This window comes from Hippoglossus stenolepis, chromosome 14 (genome assembly GCF_022539355.2).
Source record: "Hippoglossus stenolepis isolate QCI-W04-F060 chromosome 14, HSTE1.2, whole genome shotgun sequence".
Taxonomy (NCBI): Eukaryota; Metazoa; Chordata; class Actinopteri; order Pleuronectiformes; family Pleuronectidae; genus Hippoglossus; species Hippoglossus stenolepis.
The window spans coordinates 3,939,514-3,956,803 of NC_061496.1; the positions used below are offsets into that span (position 1 = coordinate 3,939,514).

General features: G+C 42.8%; 2 protein-coding genes across 3 annotated transcripts; both read left to right on the forward strand.

The window, feature by feature from the left end:
* The first annotated feature begins 519 nt into the window (after nt 1-519).
* On the forward strand, nt 520-3,693 carry si:ch211-117l17.6 (regulator of G-protein signaling 21). The gene is made up of 5 exons (XM_035176748.2): nt 520-715; nt 845-940; nt 1,027-1,082; nt 1,230-1,396; nt 2,309-3,693. The coding sequence occupies exons 1-5, from the start codon at nt 639-641 to the stop codon at nt 2,492-2,494; spliced, it is 582 nt and encodes a 193-aa protein (XP_035032639.1). The 5' UTR covers nt 520-638; the 3' UTR covers nt 2,495-3,693.
* Nucleotides 3,694-8,981: 5,288 nt separating this feature from the next.
* LOC118121577 (regulator of G-protein signaling 21) lies at nt 8,982-11,913 on the forward strand. Of its 2 annotated transcripts, none has more exons than XM_035177575.2 (5): nt 8,982-9,225; nt 9,495-9,554; nt 9,876-9,937; nt 10,051-10,217; nt 10,426-11,913. In XM_035177575.2, the coding sequence occupies exons 1-5, from the start codon at nt 9,146-9,148 to the stop codon at nt 10,612-10,614; spliced, it is 558 nt and encodes a 185-aa protein (XP_035033466.1). In that variant the 5' UTR covers nt 8,982-9,145; the 3' UTR covers nt 10,615-11,913. The 2 variants fall into 2 exon arrangements, with proteins under 2 accessions (XP_035033466.1, XP_035033465.1); XM_035177574.2 differs by having other exon boundaries at nt 8,984-9,225; nt 9,873-9,937.
* Nucleotides 11,914-17,290: the final 5,377 nt, after the last annotated feature.

The window sequence follows — 17,290 nt, forward strand, 5'->3', positions numbered from 1 at the left end:
TCGAGCATTTACACGCAAATCTAAGGTTTAAAGTTTCTTCTCTGTATTCCACATTTTTCCATTCATAAGATATTGTACTGCATATTAAAGAAGTATGTTTTTTTTACTAATGCGACAAGTACCTTACACCTTAATAAATTCTTAATACCCTAGTCACAGCTCTGATATAAAACAAGCTGTCCCTGACACACCCATGATGTTAACAAATGCGGTCATGATGCAATATTAAAGATCTGTGTTGACTAATGTGTGGCTCATGGTTCATATCCTCAAAGGCCCAACCCTTGCTCCATTAATCAAGTCGTTAATCATTCATAAAAATTGCCTTCATTAAAAATAGATTTTCCTCAGCAACTCTATGTAAAGTCGTGTGACAAAACGCACACACGCGTGTACATGATATGTAGTAAAACGTACACCATTAAGACGAGGAAACAGATTTTCCATGAATCAGAGTCAAACAGCAGGAATTTTACAGCAGTGAGTCAGTGAGCGGTCTCCACAGCAGCTGCATGTTTATCCAGGAGGCTTCCAGGTACCTGTAGCTGCAGGTCCTCGGCATCACAGCCATTCCACCCTGTTTCTGTCTGGAGGCAACTCCTCTACACTGTTCAGAGGACACTAACAGAGATGTTAAAATGCCCAAACTTTTGTTTTCAAAGGTTCGCTTACATGAAATCCGGGATCTGATGCAAAATGTCAAGAGACCCAGAAGGTAAGCCTGACAAGTGATGAGTGATGAGTGATTGGAAAAAGGGGCAGAGAGGCTCAATGTTAGATTTTTTTACTTCATGTTCAGTTAAAGTTCAACTAGTTAAACTAAGTTTTAACTTTTATTTTGCAGGATTGATATTGTTCTTAATCGAAAGAGGCGTAAGAAGGAAGTCCAGGACCTGATGGTGCAAAAAATAAGTGATGAGCCATCTTCTTTGAAACTCAGGTAGTTAATGTTGCACTTTCAATGTATTTATATCTTATCGGGTGAAAGTTAACGTTCTTAATCTTATAATCTTTATCTCATTACAGTTGTCAGACGGACCATAAACTGAACCTAACTCTGGAGAAACTGTTACGGGATAAAAGTGAGATATGTTTTACTCTTTTCTGATGATAAAATACAATAAACTAAATGAACTTGTTCTAAATTTGAATTTGAGCGTGAACTCAACGTACCCTGACCATCTCTTAATAATAAATAATCAAATACTTTAAAAAAATCTTTCTCTTAGAGTATTTAGCAGCGTTCCAAACTTTCCTGGAGTCGGAGTTCAGTGAGGAAAACATCAAGTTCTGGCTCGCGTGTGAGGACTTCAGGTCGACCGCCTCACCGGATGATCTTCGCTGGAAAGCAGAGGAGATCTACACCGAGTTCATCCAGCCGATGGCCTGCAGAGAGGTCAGTGCCTCAGTCACACCAGGATGACATCTGGACTAACAGCCAGGAGATTATACTTTATCAGGCCAGATGTAAACTGCATTTCTCCAAGTTGATATTACAAAACAGCATCAGGCATTTTTTGCAACACACACAGGAAACTGCACCTCATATTGGAAGGAGGAGATTAGTAAAAGTAGATCAAGCAATATGGAAGACGAGAGCAAATCCTCTTCAAATCCAAATTTGATGTCTCAACAAATGGAAACACTTCTCATTTAATCACTTTTCTTGTCCGTGCCTAGTGTCTAAGTTTCTAAATGTCAACCTGAACCTTTTGAGCATCATTATCTTGAAGTGATTCACCGTCTCATAACTGGATCCTAAATTAAACCGGCTATTTGAGTCCAACCGGGTCTGAGCTGTCTGATCCTGAGCTCGCTGTCTAGCCAGCTGCAAATATCTCATTCAATGAAGTGGATTAATGAGGCAGGCCGGATACTGAATGTGCTGTGAGACCCAAGAGTCAATATACATGTATTTTAAAATCAAAAAAACTGTTTCCAGTGAAATCTAAAACCAGATCAGAAAAGCCCAATGAGACATAACATCGGTGACTCATGATAGCTATTAGCAGCACGGGGGCAAAGTCCTACCTGCATTGGTGGCTTGTGGTTGTGGCCATCCATAAAGATTTTACCATCTTTGGCAGGAAGGCAGGGAGACATCTGGAGCATTGGGACCATCCCAGTTGGTAGAAAACGACAAATCATCTACTGCTTGGTTACAGCCATGACCTCTTGTATTCTGAGGGTCATGTTGACACGTCACGATTCTCTAAGAAAAGTAACAACACGCAAACGACCAAACCACTTGGATATAAGTTCCACCTCATTCTACATCAAAAATCATGTTTTTTTGTTTTTCTTCCAGATCAACGTTGACCACTACATTAGGGAGAACATCAAAAAGTCCCTGGAGAACCCGAGCATCTCCTGCTTCGACGAGGCCCAGAAACACGTGTACCTGCTGATGGAGAGAGACTCCTGCCCCCGATTCCTGCACTCTGACGCCTACCTGAGCCTAAAGCGCAAATCCAGAACTATGTGGTACATTTAGCTGAGAGAGTCTCTGTTGTTTGAACTGAAAAGTTATTTCACAATGTATAACACAATCATGAATGTTTTCTTACAAAGGCAGAGCATTTCTCACAAACTCTACAACCCGATGTCATCAACGTCAATGTCCCTTTGAAGACGGCGAGATAATAATAAACGTTATAAATACGGAACCTTTCAAAACACAATAACAAACGTGTTTTACGAGACGCAAATGACAAAAAAGGCAAACAATTGGAAAAACACAGAAGCAATTTGAAGATCGTAAAAAAACTGCTGCAGCTGAGAAAAGAGTAGAATAAAACTAGAAGCCAGTCAGTAGAGCTCCACAGTCCCCAGGGAAAACACGTCCAGGTCAGTTGCTCCGGAGATTCTGTGAAAATATCTCAAGTTGAAAAAGACGTGTGAAGATTTCAACTTGGAAAAACAACGAGATTCTAAAGCGTTTGGTGACGAGGGTTGACACCAGTCTTGATTTGCTATAAACAAAAACGCCCCTCACCTGAATCTTGTTGTTGTGACCGCGTCCGACCCGCATACTATCCCGCTGGGTCCTTCGTGTGTGTCCCAAAAACAATTTTATGGAAATTTACCAGAGTTCATGACTTAAAACGATGATAAAGAGCAGTCCCCTAAATTTGCCTGTCCAAAAAAATTGCCCTATCTCGCAGGAAAGTGACAGAAAGCTGGATCTGTGTCAAACTTTGGCTTTAAATAAAATAGTAAGTTCAGAAGCAGGATAAAGATTTTGTACAATAAAAGGTTTTAAGAAAGTGAAATCAGCTCAAAGTCCTGAGAAAACACATTGTTATAAAGGTATTTGATGTATTATTGATGATCAGTATTAATGAAATGTGGGCATTAATAAAGTAATGATATACAGCTACGAGGAATAAAAAGTAATGTGAGTAGAAAGAAGTATTTGTACGTAGAGGAGAGAGAAAGATGTTGGTAGGTGTGAGTAGATGATTATGAAGAATTAATCGTTACTTGATATAACTTGTTTGTAAACCGAAAGTCTGACTGAAAGAATCATAAATGATGAAGAATGGTAAATAAGTGGTTTCTGATCAATCAATCAATAAATAAATCGAATTCTATTTGTTCCATATTTACAAATCAAGATTTCTGTCATAGGGCTCAACAATGTGCAAAATTCTCTGTAAAATAAAATAAAAACATTTTTTTACCAAATTGTGACCTGATCCTCATCCAGACTCTTCGTCTTTTTTTATTCTATTTCCACATCATCAGAAGTCTGAGACCAAGGTTTATATTTATCTGATTGACTGACTAACTGCAGGCGTGGACACGGGCATGACTATGAAAAAAAAAAAAAATAAGCCAGAGAAGAGTTTCCACCGCTCACCCAGCAAGGAGATTCTGTTTTTGGTCACATGTCTGATATATCCTCTTAATTAGGTGCAGAGATGACTCCACACACCAGCAATAGGGTTTTACCAAAGTGGAAAAAAGTAACCCCCGCGGTAACCCTTGATCCTGCTCGGCTCTGTAAATGGCCTTATTCCTCAGAAATGTGCCTTAAAAAGGAGTAGTGAGGCAGCTAATAATAACCCGGCAGCTTAAACGACAACACGGGAGTCATCAGACAACCTGATGCGTAACAGATCAGCCTGAAATGTTCTGCCTTGTTAGGGAAATAATCTCATCACACACACACACACACACAGACAGACAACGATGGCAGAGATCTACTGAGAGAAGTAACCTGAAGGAGCTGGACGATGAGATCACGGTGTCTTTTGCTCAAATAAAAGCATGTGGACGTGGAGAATAAGCCTCTTTTATATTTCACTTTGATAAAGTTGTGTTGCTTGTTGTGTTTCTTCTGAGCAGGAAGTCTTTCCCGGTATGCTTCAAAAAGTTAAAATAAATTAAAAAAGGTAAACATAACGCCTGCAGGGATGAAACTTAAATCTCGTTACTAAATGTTGGTGTTGACCTGCGATGGAACGTTAAACCTGACGATGTGCGTTCTCCCAGTGTCTGATCATCAAGACACAACCTGACTGCTGACGCTGTAGGTAACTCCTCCAGACAACGATGGAAACAAGCTGCATGAGACCACAAGTCTCCTTCTGTATGTTGAAATGTCGAAAAACTAGAATTACCTTTTGGTGCAGTTTCAGGCGACATACCATTTTAATTGAGGTCACTGTGACCTTTGACTTTTTAACTTCTCATCTAATCAGTTCATCTTTGAGTCCAAGTGACAACTGGTCAGAGTGTAAAGAAACACGCTCCAGGCTGACTTGAGATCTGCTCAAGAGGCCAGGAAGAAGTTTCGTGAGGCCACAGTGACCAAGACTTTTGACCATTAAATCTAATCAGGTAATCAGTGAGTTTGTGCCACTTTTGAAATGATTTTCTCGAGGTGTTAACGCATTCACAAGGAAGAAAGAGTTTTTAAATTCTAATCATTGCGTCAAATTGATGAAAACAATCAAAATCCCTGATAAATCATCTTCACAAGAACAAGAGGTCACTGTGATGTCGCCCATCGACCGTCGACCACCAAATTCTAATCAGTTTATCATTTAGTTCAAATGAAAATCTGTATAAAATTTGGAAGAATTCCCTTTTGGCGTTGTTGAGATACTTTGTTCACAAGAGCAGGTGGAGATGCGGATGAAACTTTTCTCATTTCTGATTGCTAACACAAAACATTTATCCGAATATCAAAAAAAATCCCCTCAGAATGTATTTAAATTGCTGATCAGTGATATATAAATGTAATTTTGGGGCCTGCTGGTGTGAATCTATTCACGGTTTCACAATCCACAGCTTCACTGGTCTCACGTCAGTAAATCTGAGAGCACGCGAGCGTGAGGGGTATTTCCTGGTAAGTGACCGAGGTCTCACGTCTTCTGCATCACACTCAGTCCTTCACACACAATCTGTGGCTGTTTAATCATAGCGCAGCCCGGTTACCATAGTAACGGAAAGGAAGTGAGTACTGTGGAAGACAGCAGTTTAGGTCAAGACTGCTTCACTTCCAGATCTGGATATTGGAGGTTATGTCACTCTATTTAAATACATGTGTGTCCTGCTCTAATGTGGCCGTAGACAGAATCAAATATGAAGGTGGTGTCAGACTCACACTGACATCCTTCAGTTCTCAGTGTTTGGTGACGCCTCACAACGCCTCGGTGCTTCTAACCGTGTTTGGGCAAAAGAGGGAGAGGAGCAGCGTCCGTGAAGCCGAAGGGCAGATTGCAACCGGGCGGCCTGTGGCACCAGGTGCTGGGAAGGAGAAGCTAAGGAAACACTAAAACATCAGATATATGTACATTCAGTCAGGTTTCTGATCGTACAGAACTTCTACAGGATGTTTTAAAATCCCTTTATTTGCTGAAATTTTCCTTCCGGAGTGTAAATTTATTCGATTTATCAGTGAGATATTTGAACACAACAGAAATGTAGTGGTAGTCAGTTAAATCAACTAAATGAGATTTAATTCGAATGAATTTTTCACTGCAGCTCACATCTTTATCTAATCTGTGTCTTTTATCCTTACAGTAGTTTTTCTTGTTTTTCTTCAGCTCTTATCTGTTGTGTTTTAGCTCTTATCTGTTGTGTTTTAGCTCTTATCAGCTCAGAGTCTTTTCCATGTTGAAAGTCAGAGTTGTGTTGCAGGACAATAACACAACAGTCACAGGTTCATGTTATGGCCCCAACTGTTATTGACTGATTCTGTTTCTATAGTCAAAACTTTCCTGCTGCCTACGTGACCCGATTGATTAATGATGGTGTCTCTCATCTCTTCGTTCGTTGTTTGTTTCATCTCTTCAACTGAGTGCAGTTCTATGAACGTCGTACAGACGAGACCGTGAAAAACAAAAAGCCATTATCCCAGATTTTAGACTCTATCACAGATCACCTCTCCGTCATGGATGGTTTCTCTCTGCCTCCCAGTATGGAACATCTATACCCGCTCTTCACTTCCCAATGCGATTGGACATGTCTCACAAATTAGCCCTTGAGGACCCAGCATGCTCCCATCAAATTGGTCGGTGGATCGTCGAACAGCGTCACATCTCACATCTCTCTTTTCCCCCGTGGACGTGTCCAGACAACTCTTCATACGAACCATAGGCTGTATCTAAAGATGGATGACATGACAGCTTCCATAAAGTGAAGCTAAATGGGACCTGCAAGTACATTTTTCTCAAAAGAGGGTTATTACATTGACGTATGTTCGAATGTTCTTTTTTTCCGGTAAGTTTGGGTTTAATTAATATTTTGATGCTATAAAAAACGGGGTGAAACTCAATGATTTACGGCTGAGACTGACGTGGTTGAGTGCGTATATCAGCGGGGGTTCCAGGTTACGTCACCAGGGAGATTACAGCACAAGTTCTTTACTTTAACTTTTAATATAACTACAGCCTTTCTGAGGTAGTTCTGTGTCGTCAAATAAATACTATACAGTATGAAGCCGTGCATCTTCCACTCCTGCAAATATTTCACAATTAAAAAACCTTTTAAAAACAAATGAATGGATTCCGTCAACAGAAACGCTGGAGTGCTTTTATTTTGAAATGGGTGGACTACAGGAAGTGTAGTGTATATTTATGTTCGGGACATATCAGCATGTAAAGCATGTAAAACCGTGCTGAAAGATAATCTTCTCAGTCTATTCAGCTGTGAACCGCACACGGAACGTGGGAAAAAAGGGGTGAGACCTCGAATCTCTAGGCGAGCAGCACGGCTGAACGGCGGCTAAACCACAGCCGGTGTTCCATGAAGCTTGTAAATTCCCACATGTCGTTGTCCAGCTCCAATCTTCTGCAGAAACCGCTGCGTCAACGTCAGCAAACTATCTGTCGTAGAGAGGCAACGATTTGAGGAAACAAAACCTGGAAGGTAATGGGTCATTGCTAACTCACTTCAGCTCAGTCACACGTCAATACACAGTTGGACTGGTTCACACGTCTGCTCTGAGTCTCTTCAATGAGTAACTGGCCTGTGTACGTGGGTCAGTGTTGACATTGGCATCGGATTCCATGTTTGTTATTAAAGTCAATTCTCCCATAAGTGATATGATGTGATGTATCTTCATTTCAAGGTGAATTGGCCTCATAGATGTTTAAGTTAAACAACATGGATCCACATATCAGCTTTTAATCTTTTACCTCATTGGAAGGTTTCAACAATAAAGCTGAAACCAGACTGTGGTGATGACATGACGCCCCGACTTCCTGGCGCCTTGCTGAGTCTCTCTGTTGCAATCGATTCGCTGTTTCCTCTTTCACATATGTCCTTGCATGAAATTTCCGCCGTATTCTGATTCAAAGGCAGTCACGTCTTCAGACAGCGGCTTCCTGGTTGATGCTAGAATAAGATCAGGTGCTGGCAAATGTGTCTTTACCTGATAAAGTTGTGACCTTTTAAAGCCAAACTCAAAAAAAGCCAATGAGCGATGTCAGTGCGAGCCACGTTAAGAGGGCTGTTTGAGGGTCAAGACTTGGTTTAAGGGTTAGAGTAAGGTTTAGGTTTAGGTATACCCAGTTAGCTGTGATGGTTAAGGTTATGGTTATGGTTATGGTTAAGGTTAAGGTTAATGGTTGAGGTTAAGGTTTAGGTATACCCAGTTAGCTGTGATGGTTATGGTTATGGTTAAGGTTAATGGTTGAGGTTAAGGTTTAGGTATACCCACTTAGCTGTGATGGTTAAGGTTAAGGGGCCCAGGGATTGCGTTATGCCAGTGAGTGTTTTCACTAAGGCTTTATGTTTGTACTGACGTGTTTGTAGGGAGAATTTTGAGCCTAGACCTTATGGAACAAGGTGCATTTTGGGAAAGTGAGGAGATTTTGGTCAGTAATCACTTTCTGGGCCACTTTCAATGAGCAGTTTGAGGGTTCAGACTTGATTTTAGGGTTAGAAGAAGTTCAAGGTGATGGTGCAGGTTAGGGTAAGGGGTTGCATGATGCCAATGAGTGTCCTCAGTAAGATAAAAGTGCAAGGATGTGTGTGTGTGTTTCCATGCTGCTTTGTCGTTATCTGTATTGCTGTGCCACTGTGAAGCACATGCCAAATGGTTTGTTTTTGACGACTTTCTAAATGTAAAGCACGTTAAAATGTCTTTGTTATGAAATGTGCTCTCTGAATAAAGTTGCCTTTGTGCGATGGATTGATGCCAACGTTTTCCCTCCGAGGGACAGAGAGTTCTTCCATTCGTCCTGTGTCAAAACACGGTAAGGTCACGATTTGCCTATCACCATCACTGTCATTTGCATCTGTTCTGAAAGACTAATAATAATGTGAACACAGCGCGGATTGTCTCGTCTGGCTCGTCCAGTCGGGAGGAGGGGACGCCCAGATGGAGAGGAAGCAGAGAGACATAGTAGGGAGTCAGGCGACCAGACGAGGGAATCGTACATTCAGTGCAGCGTGTGTTGTTTCCAACGGTGAGGCAGGAGGAGAGGGGAGGAACCCGGGGGGGGGGAGGAGGAAGGGGTGCTTCCTCTTCGCTCTGGGCTGAACTGCTGATGTATCCCAGCAGCCCCAGTCCCATGGCAACAGGAAACCTTGGTATATAAAGGCACATCGCAGGGGGAACCCTCCTAAGTGTCTCTCAGCCGCAGCATGACCAGGACCGAGAGCCTGAGAGTGTGGACTTAACAAAACAATGCCCAGCCTAACCGCCGACCCACTCAACTCACAGCACTTCATCATGGACAAAGATGACAGGAAGAGAAACAAGAACATGTGAGTGAAACTTTCTCGAGCCGGAGTTTCCAGTGAACTCGCTAAAAAAGAAGTAGTTTAGATTTTTGTTAAATTGTCTATTTCATACGAGGCTTGAATTTCAAAAGGATATTTTTTATTATTTAATCTTAAGTGAACCCACCGCACGCAGTTTTTCTTTCTGATTCCTAACAGATAGCCAGCATGCTTTGACACTTTGAAACTAATCGAGCAGCAGCAAAAATCCATCAGGAATTCATATTTTAAACGTTTTTCTTATCTCTACACAGTGGAAAGAACTTCATGTGCAGACTGCAGTGCATGTTCTCACACTCGTCCAGCTCGGAGAGGTAAGGACAACTTATGGAGTGTTTTGCATACATTTGCGGTTCTAAAATAGCCGGCCTGCTCCTATCACTTCCATCTATGGCATCATGGAAGGATTCAAATGAACCACAGACACCATGTTTGCTTTGGCTCCGCATGCACACACACACACCAACATATCTCTTCTTTTTTTTATTTGGGTACATATTTGATAAGCACATCCGCTTTGCTTTTCCTGATTAGGCTGCTCTCTGCGTCCCTCGCAGCCTCTGCAGCTCTCCCAGCTTTATTTCACCCAAATTTGATTCTGGTTGAGTAATCCCTTTTGCATTCTCTCCCAGCAGGCTAAGTTTAGAAGATACCCAACAATGGTCACAGTCACTGGAAAGGCTTCTGGAGTCTAAATGTAGGTTGCATTCCCCCACCCCTCCCCAAAGATGAGAATACTGCAAAAACAGTGAATTATGTTTGTGAGAATATGAGTTTTAAGTTGTTTTTTTTAAATCTCTCTTGCTTCAGATGGACTGGCAACCTTTCGTAACTTCCTCAAGTCTGAATACAGCGATGAGAATATTGAGTTCTGGCTCACCTGCGAGGACTACAAGAAGATCAAGTCTTCGTTCAGAATGTCCTCACGGGCCAAGAAGATTTATGAGCAGTTCATCAAAGCAGAATCTCCAAAAGAGGTAAAGACTGCTCATTCATTCACACACACACACACACACACACACACACACACACACACAAACACACACACACACACACACTGCTCCAAACGTAAATCTTTGTGTATGATTAAATCAGACGAAATGAAAGGGAATCACGGTGCCTGCTGCTCAAATCTCTGGCTCCTGGCTCAGTTGCCCTCATTCCTCTCCATGTGCCTCATTCCAGATCAACATCGACTATCACACCCGAGAGCAGATCAAAAGGAACGTCAAGACTCCCACCACGCACTGCTTCGACGACGCTCAGAAGATAGTTTTCGGGCTGATGGAGAGAGACTCGTACCCACGGTTCCTCCGCTCTGACATTTATAGAACTCTCCTGGAAAACCTCGCCGCCGATGCCACGAAGGGATGAAAGCACAGTCGGAGGGGGGGAGAGAGAGAGAGAGAGCGAGAGAGAGAGAAAGAGAAAGAACGGACATGAAAACCCATAACTGGAATGTTTGAGCTCCTTCCAGAGGAAGGGCCGACAACAAAGGAGGAAGGCGAGTCGACCTGCGCGGCACACGGACACGCACAGAGGCCTCGCACCTCGCCGCTGGCACTAGATCCAGAGGCAGACCGTGTCTTGTAGTCACAGGCAGGATCCCCACACTGAGCACCACAGAAGAAACAGCCTTACCACCCTGTAGCGTGCACCGTGCACCGGAGGATACGTGTGTGTGTGTGTTCGTAGGCGAACTGAGCACTTTGTGAATGAATCAGTGGCGCCCGCTGACGCTCGCAACTGACCGTGGAGCAGCCTGCGCTCCTTCTTTGCAGAGGTGTTTCCTGTGCAGATAAAAGATTGAGGATGTGAGACTGTGCAACTGTCGCACTCGAGTAGTTGCATGTGTGTGTGTGTGTGTGTGTGTGTATCTAGTTGTTCGCACTTAACTGCCACTGACACACGATGAGCTGTCACAGAAAGAGCCGGCCGATGCTCCAGAGACAGAATCAAACCCACAGCGGAAGGAGGAGCTCCGAGTCACATGTCATCCTGAGTGAAGCAGAAGGCCACTGAGTTCAGAGGCAAGAGGCATTCTGGGAAACTTCAAAAGGATATTTTTTTCTAGATTGGACTGATGTGAGGTTTTAAAAACTGACGCTGATGTTTTTTTTTTAGTCTTAAGCTTCCTGTGGTCCTGTGACATTTTTGTGCAAATATTTTACCATCTTTAAGGTGGCAGTATTCAAACAACAAAAGTAAATTATATTTTTGAATGATGACAAAACATAACCGTGCACATTTTTTGTGTTGAATCTTAATATGAAGTCACAGCATCTTAACACTGACGGCCGGTGGTGTCTGATTTAATTCCTCAGCGCACGACTTCTGGCCACAGTATAAAAAAAAAACCTCTTGTGTCGACGGTTGTGATTTTATTGAATAAACTACGAGTGGAGATGTAGTAGAACTAGTATCACAATGCATGATGGGATGTTAAAACTCCTCATATACCCTGAGGATGGGCCTTACTCCTGCTTTTCCAAACCATGTTGTTTCAATGTGTTCTTAGGGAGTTCATAGTTAATTGACTTTAAAAAGTTCAACGTTTCATTATTTATTGTTACTTGTCACCATTTGAGTACAACCTCTGTTGCAGTGCTGACGTGCTTGTTCAACTGTTAGTGATTTGAATGACATTAAATTATTTAAATTGCTCACTTTGAAGTAAGTGACCTTCATTTTTTTGTCCCCCCCCGCTCTTGGATTTTCACGCCGCGGCTTTTTTAGCGCTCGCCGCCGTGGTGTCAGTGTTGTGGTCTGTTTAAAGGCGACAGTGAAATAGATCTTAAACACGGCGTCAGAACGAAGCGATGGGATGTTTGCACAGCGATTGTCTGTTGCGTGTTTAAAGCTTCACTCCACCGCATCGGGATGGAAACACGGAGGCTGTGCCAAGTTCTCGTCAGAGGAGCAGTTATCTTCACTTGTTGTGGAGAAGCAGCCGATGGCCGGACTTCATCCTCCGTCCTATAAGTGACAGAATATATATGTGTGTGTGTTTTTAATGTTGCTTGTGGTCTCTCATATTCAGACATTTCCAGCAGTTGAATCAATAAAAAAACAGATTCCTTTAACGAGAAAAGCAGTAAATAAGATTAATATTAAGAAAAATACCGAATAGGAGCTTTGACTCGATGGCTGTGAGTTGCAACCTGTGTTTTCAAACATTACAGGAAATGACATCAAAGCAAAAAACGTATCCGAGTCACATCTGACGAAGGATATTGGTGCTCGCAGTTTCCTGTTATTCTGTGAACTTGAAAATCAAGTGCTTCGAGTGATTTGTGCTGCTTTTAAAAAACAGGAAGGCCCAGACTTCCAGTTTCTTATGAAATCAGTCACTGATGTGAGAAATGAGATTTTCTCTGGAATGAAGCACTATTCAACAGACGGGTGTGTTTTCTCTACAGCCTTTCAAATATAAATAAATGTAATTGATTAGTTCATGAGAGATTCACATTAATGTCTTTCTGCTCTGTGAGAAAACATGAGAAGATGTTGAGATATTTACTTTTTTATCTGATTCAAGAAAAAACCTCAGTCTCACAAATCCTGAGAACAGTTCATCTTGTTGGCTCCACACTTGGCCTGTGTACCTTTAAGGGCCCAAGGAAGTGGATTATGGAATATGATGCAATGATGACACTCTGCTGACGGAGGAAAAATGAAAATCTGTATAAACCCCAAATCACGCAACGCTGACGTCTGACTGTAGAACTTGTTAGGTAACTGAGACAGTTCAGGTTCGTGCATCATAACTATGTCACTAACCCTGTCTGACTGAACCTTATCTACTGAGAATGACCCCCCCCCTCCTCCACCAGGCAGATACTGACCCAGGTGCATGGTTTGAATTAGGGAGCTAAAGGGAGTTCGGACATGAGCATCCCTGAAAGGCAGCGCTGGAACATCATCTATTTTTGTTCCTGAAATAAATGATAATAGTAAGAAATACGTTAATGTGTGGTTTTCACTCATTAAAAAAACATTTCTTGAACATACGTCTCCTCTAATTAACACGACGCTGGGTGTATTCCTGCTGTGAGCGTCCATGCTGCCCTCAAGTCTTATGTTTTAATGTTACGTTGCTTCTTCAACGTCTGAGTTAGTGCAGCCTCTGTATCAGCTGATTGTGTGTGAGTCACACAGACAGATGCCCACTTTCCTTTTGGAGGAAAAAGGTTTTAAATGCAGCAGCTGAAGCTTCTTTTATCCTGAAGAGCAGTATCTGTGTTTAATGGGTGTCATGAGCATCAGCGCACAGAAACCACTATTTTCAAATAACCTTCAAAGATCGAACTGTAAGTTTTGGACAGGTCCGACGGCGCTGCCACGTGCTTCCATGTGTGCGTGTATGTGACGTGTTGAGTTGTGCCACTGCAGAAGCCACTGAGTAACTTCCACACTGTGCATGTGAGATTCAAACTTCCCAAATAAACAGCAAAAGATGAAGTCAGTAATGGTTTGATTCCTTTACGACAATAACGTACCACGCTAACAGCTACGTTACTGGTCACCTGCACGTGGAACAAAACCCAAAGTGGACTCTGCAGCTTTGCCCTTAAAATGCAGATAGGACAGCACGGTGCATTATGGGATAGATCTGGATAAGACATGTAGAACATTTGCAAACCAAATTGCGGTCATACTGTGCAACAAGCTTGTAAAAGATTTACTGCACCACAGACAACTGTTTGTCAGCAGAGAAATGCGACGACGTGCCGAGACGAATCGGAGACAACACCTTAAACTCTCCGTCGAGCCAAGCTGTTGCAAGATGTTTGATCACAGCTGCCAGCTCCAGGTTTATGAGTGTAATTCTTGTCGGGGCGGAGCCTGCATCTTTTGATATGAACCGGTCCTGATATGTTCTTTTTAAACTCTCAATTACGCCCACGGGCTGTGTAATGTGAATTATCAGCTTCCGTAAAGAGGGAGGTTCCCTCTGCAGTTTGTGTGCGTATGTGTGTGTTTGTGCTCTGTGTGCATTCTTCACACGGCGTTCAGTACAAACACACACAGGTTTGGAATTTAAATGTTTGGGCAGTGATAGCCCCCCCCCTATTCCTGAACTGTAAGTGTTGACTGCAGTTCTCCAGGAACTCCAGGACAGTTGAAGCAGGAAAGTAGGACGTCGGCTTTGGACAGAAACAACACACATCTTTAACACTGTAAAGTCACTAGTGTTGTTCTGTTGCTTTGAGTTTTCAATGTGTTCACGTCCCTTTGCTTCGTTTTGAGCTGCTCACCGTCTCTTTTCACTCACCAGCCCGATCAATGGAAACTATTTTAAAGTAATATTCGATCTTCATTTCACACGACCATTTACATTCACACCTCCGGTCAGTATAGAGTCTTCAGGTGACTGAACCCGAGTCTGCATGACTTTAGACACAGGGAGAAAACTCACACAGACACAGGGAGAACATACAAACTCTGGCTGAACCGGGAATAGAACCGAGGACCTCCACGCTGTGAGGTGACGGTGCAAACCACCATGTCGCCCCTCAAAGAAAATAGTGATATTTTAAAGCTTAATCTGAAAATGCTACAACCACATACAGTACGCTACTGATAGAATAGAATAGAATAGAATATAAATCTTTGTACAAACGAAATTTGTGAGATATTATGATGATGCAGAAGTGTTGGCGGTGGGGGGGGGGTATTATACACCAAAGTTAACAGGTATACACAGGTTTTTTTAAACAAGATCAAACCTGCTAAAAAAGGCGATTGACTCCATTCCAGTAGAGGAGTTAGCCTCTGGTCTTTTTCACCGGTGCGTCATGTTGCTCTTTTATTTAAGTTTGCTCAAGTGTATCTGCCACTGGTGTCAATGTCAATGTTTTCAGTATCGCACCTACAGCGGCTTTTTTAAAGACAGATCTAATGTCTAATGTGAATCCCGAACTTCGGACATGTCAGGATTCTGACCTGAGACACGTGGGAGGGGGGGGACAGAGCTGTTTCAGAATGAGTCCACCAGCACTGATGAGCTTCTGAGGCAGGAGACAAAAGAAGAGGATGAAAGTTTGGAGGTCACTCCTTCGTGGCACAAAGCCCAGAGAACGATAATGATGATGAAGCCAACAGGGAGGGTGAATAGATTGGTGACAGTTAAGGTGTCACAGGTGTGTGAAGACACACAAATCACAGTCATTGCTGAGGCGTAGATTTGCATTTGTGAATCACTGTATGAGTTACATAAGAGGAGCATGAGCTCTTCTGAAAAGGTCACGATGACTGCATGGCTCAAACCAGGAAACGATTCTATGAGTTATAATCAAGAAAACATTAATTCCCCAAATTGGCAGCTCATTCCTTTAACTGCATCATAATTAACGAGATTTGAATGAGACATTTCTGTGTTTGCTTTTCTTGTATTTTATCGGTGTCTATAAATAAATGTTCCTGGTTTTGGCTGCAGCAAATATAATGTTCTGCTTTACTTCTGCTACTTCTCCCTGTGGTCCAGGGAAGTTTATCGTCTACCGCCACTGTGAGAATGAAACAAATACATAAATATAGATGTGTATGTTTATGTACTCTGACTGTAGACTGTGTATAAAGATGGACTTTCATCTTCCTCCTGCTGTGCAAAATTGACTTTTGACCTTTGCTGCAGCCATCCACTAGGGGGCGATCAAGATGTTTTGGCTTAACTTTTGGGGGCCGTCATGTCGGCCATCTTTATAAACAGTCTATAGCTGTGTCCCATTTCAGGGACGGCATCCTTCAGGGGCTGCATTTGAAGACCATCCGATTTCGAAGGTTCCTTCAAATGCATCCTTCCATTCCCGAGCAACAAAAGATCCAACGGGTGGATCCCTTCAGCAAACCTATCCCAGGGTTCATTGCACGCTGAAGACAAAGCTCAAAGGCAGGAAACGCAGCCGCTCAAAGTAGAAATAGTAAGAGCGGGACAAGCTGGGGACGCCAAGAGGAAATCCTGCGTACACCAGACCCTCAGATTTCAGCTCAGGCTTTGTGAAGTACACGTCGGCCATGTCTTCGGAGACCAAGTCCTCTGAAGGATGCCGCCACTGAATTGGGTTAAAAAAACTTGACTGCGACTACTTCATGGTGCTCAACTTGCTCAACTTTGCATACGCTCTTAGATTTCCCCGGGAAACTCTTTTTGGGCATCAACTAGGATTAACATTTGGGGTTCGAGGATTCTACTTCAAATAAAACCGTCTCAAAACAAGTTGTCGTAGCTCACCTAGAACCCTGATGGGGTCAACGTGCCTCGAAAACAAAAGGCAGGTATGTTCATTACCTGCTGTGACACCAACACAACATGTACCCGTCACCATGGAGACGCTGTGTTGCCAACCTGGACCATTGCCCGGGGCAGGAAGGCTGCATCGACAGTTCTCGTCTCAGCCTGCCTGACAACTGAAAAATACAGGAAAAGCAGGTCCCAGTCAAACCACATCAACCACTGCTGGTGTCAGTGTACATGTACACAGGAGGAGGCCAGACAGAAATAACACCTCAGTCGTTGAGGTAATAACCTTAACCTGACCACATGAAGGACACGCCCACTTGGGGCGATCAGCGGTTGACACACAACAGACGTTATGCTAATGAAGACGCAGGCGGCGGAGGTGGAATTCTACTCTGGGTTCATCTGCACGTCCGTGTTTATCTGAATGACAGAGAGGAGATGTCAGCTTCATCCAGATTCCACACTCATGTTAGAAATCAATGCACTTTACTGTTTTGTTCCAACAGGAAATAGTATGAACAAAGACAAGGAAATGAAAAAAGGAAACCAACCTCAAACAGTCAAAGGCTCCACACCCTCGATGAGTTGAATTATGAAAGTGGGACACATCAAATATTTATTTTCTGACTTCCTGCATCGCTGTGTGCAGAGGATGGAGCCACTGTAAGAAAATAGACTTAATAAAACAATTATGACGTATCGATTACTTAAAAATAATCGCAGCAGTTTTATTGATGATGAACATTCAATATCTACTCAGTTTTAATTGTCCCCTTAATTGAAACGTCACGTCTGTCACGTTCGCTC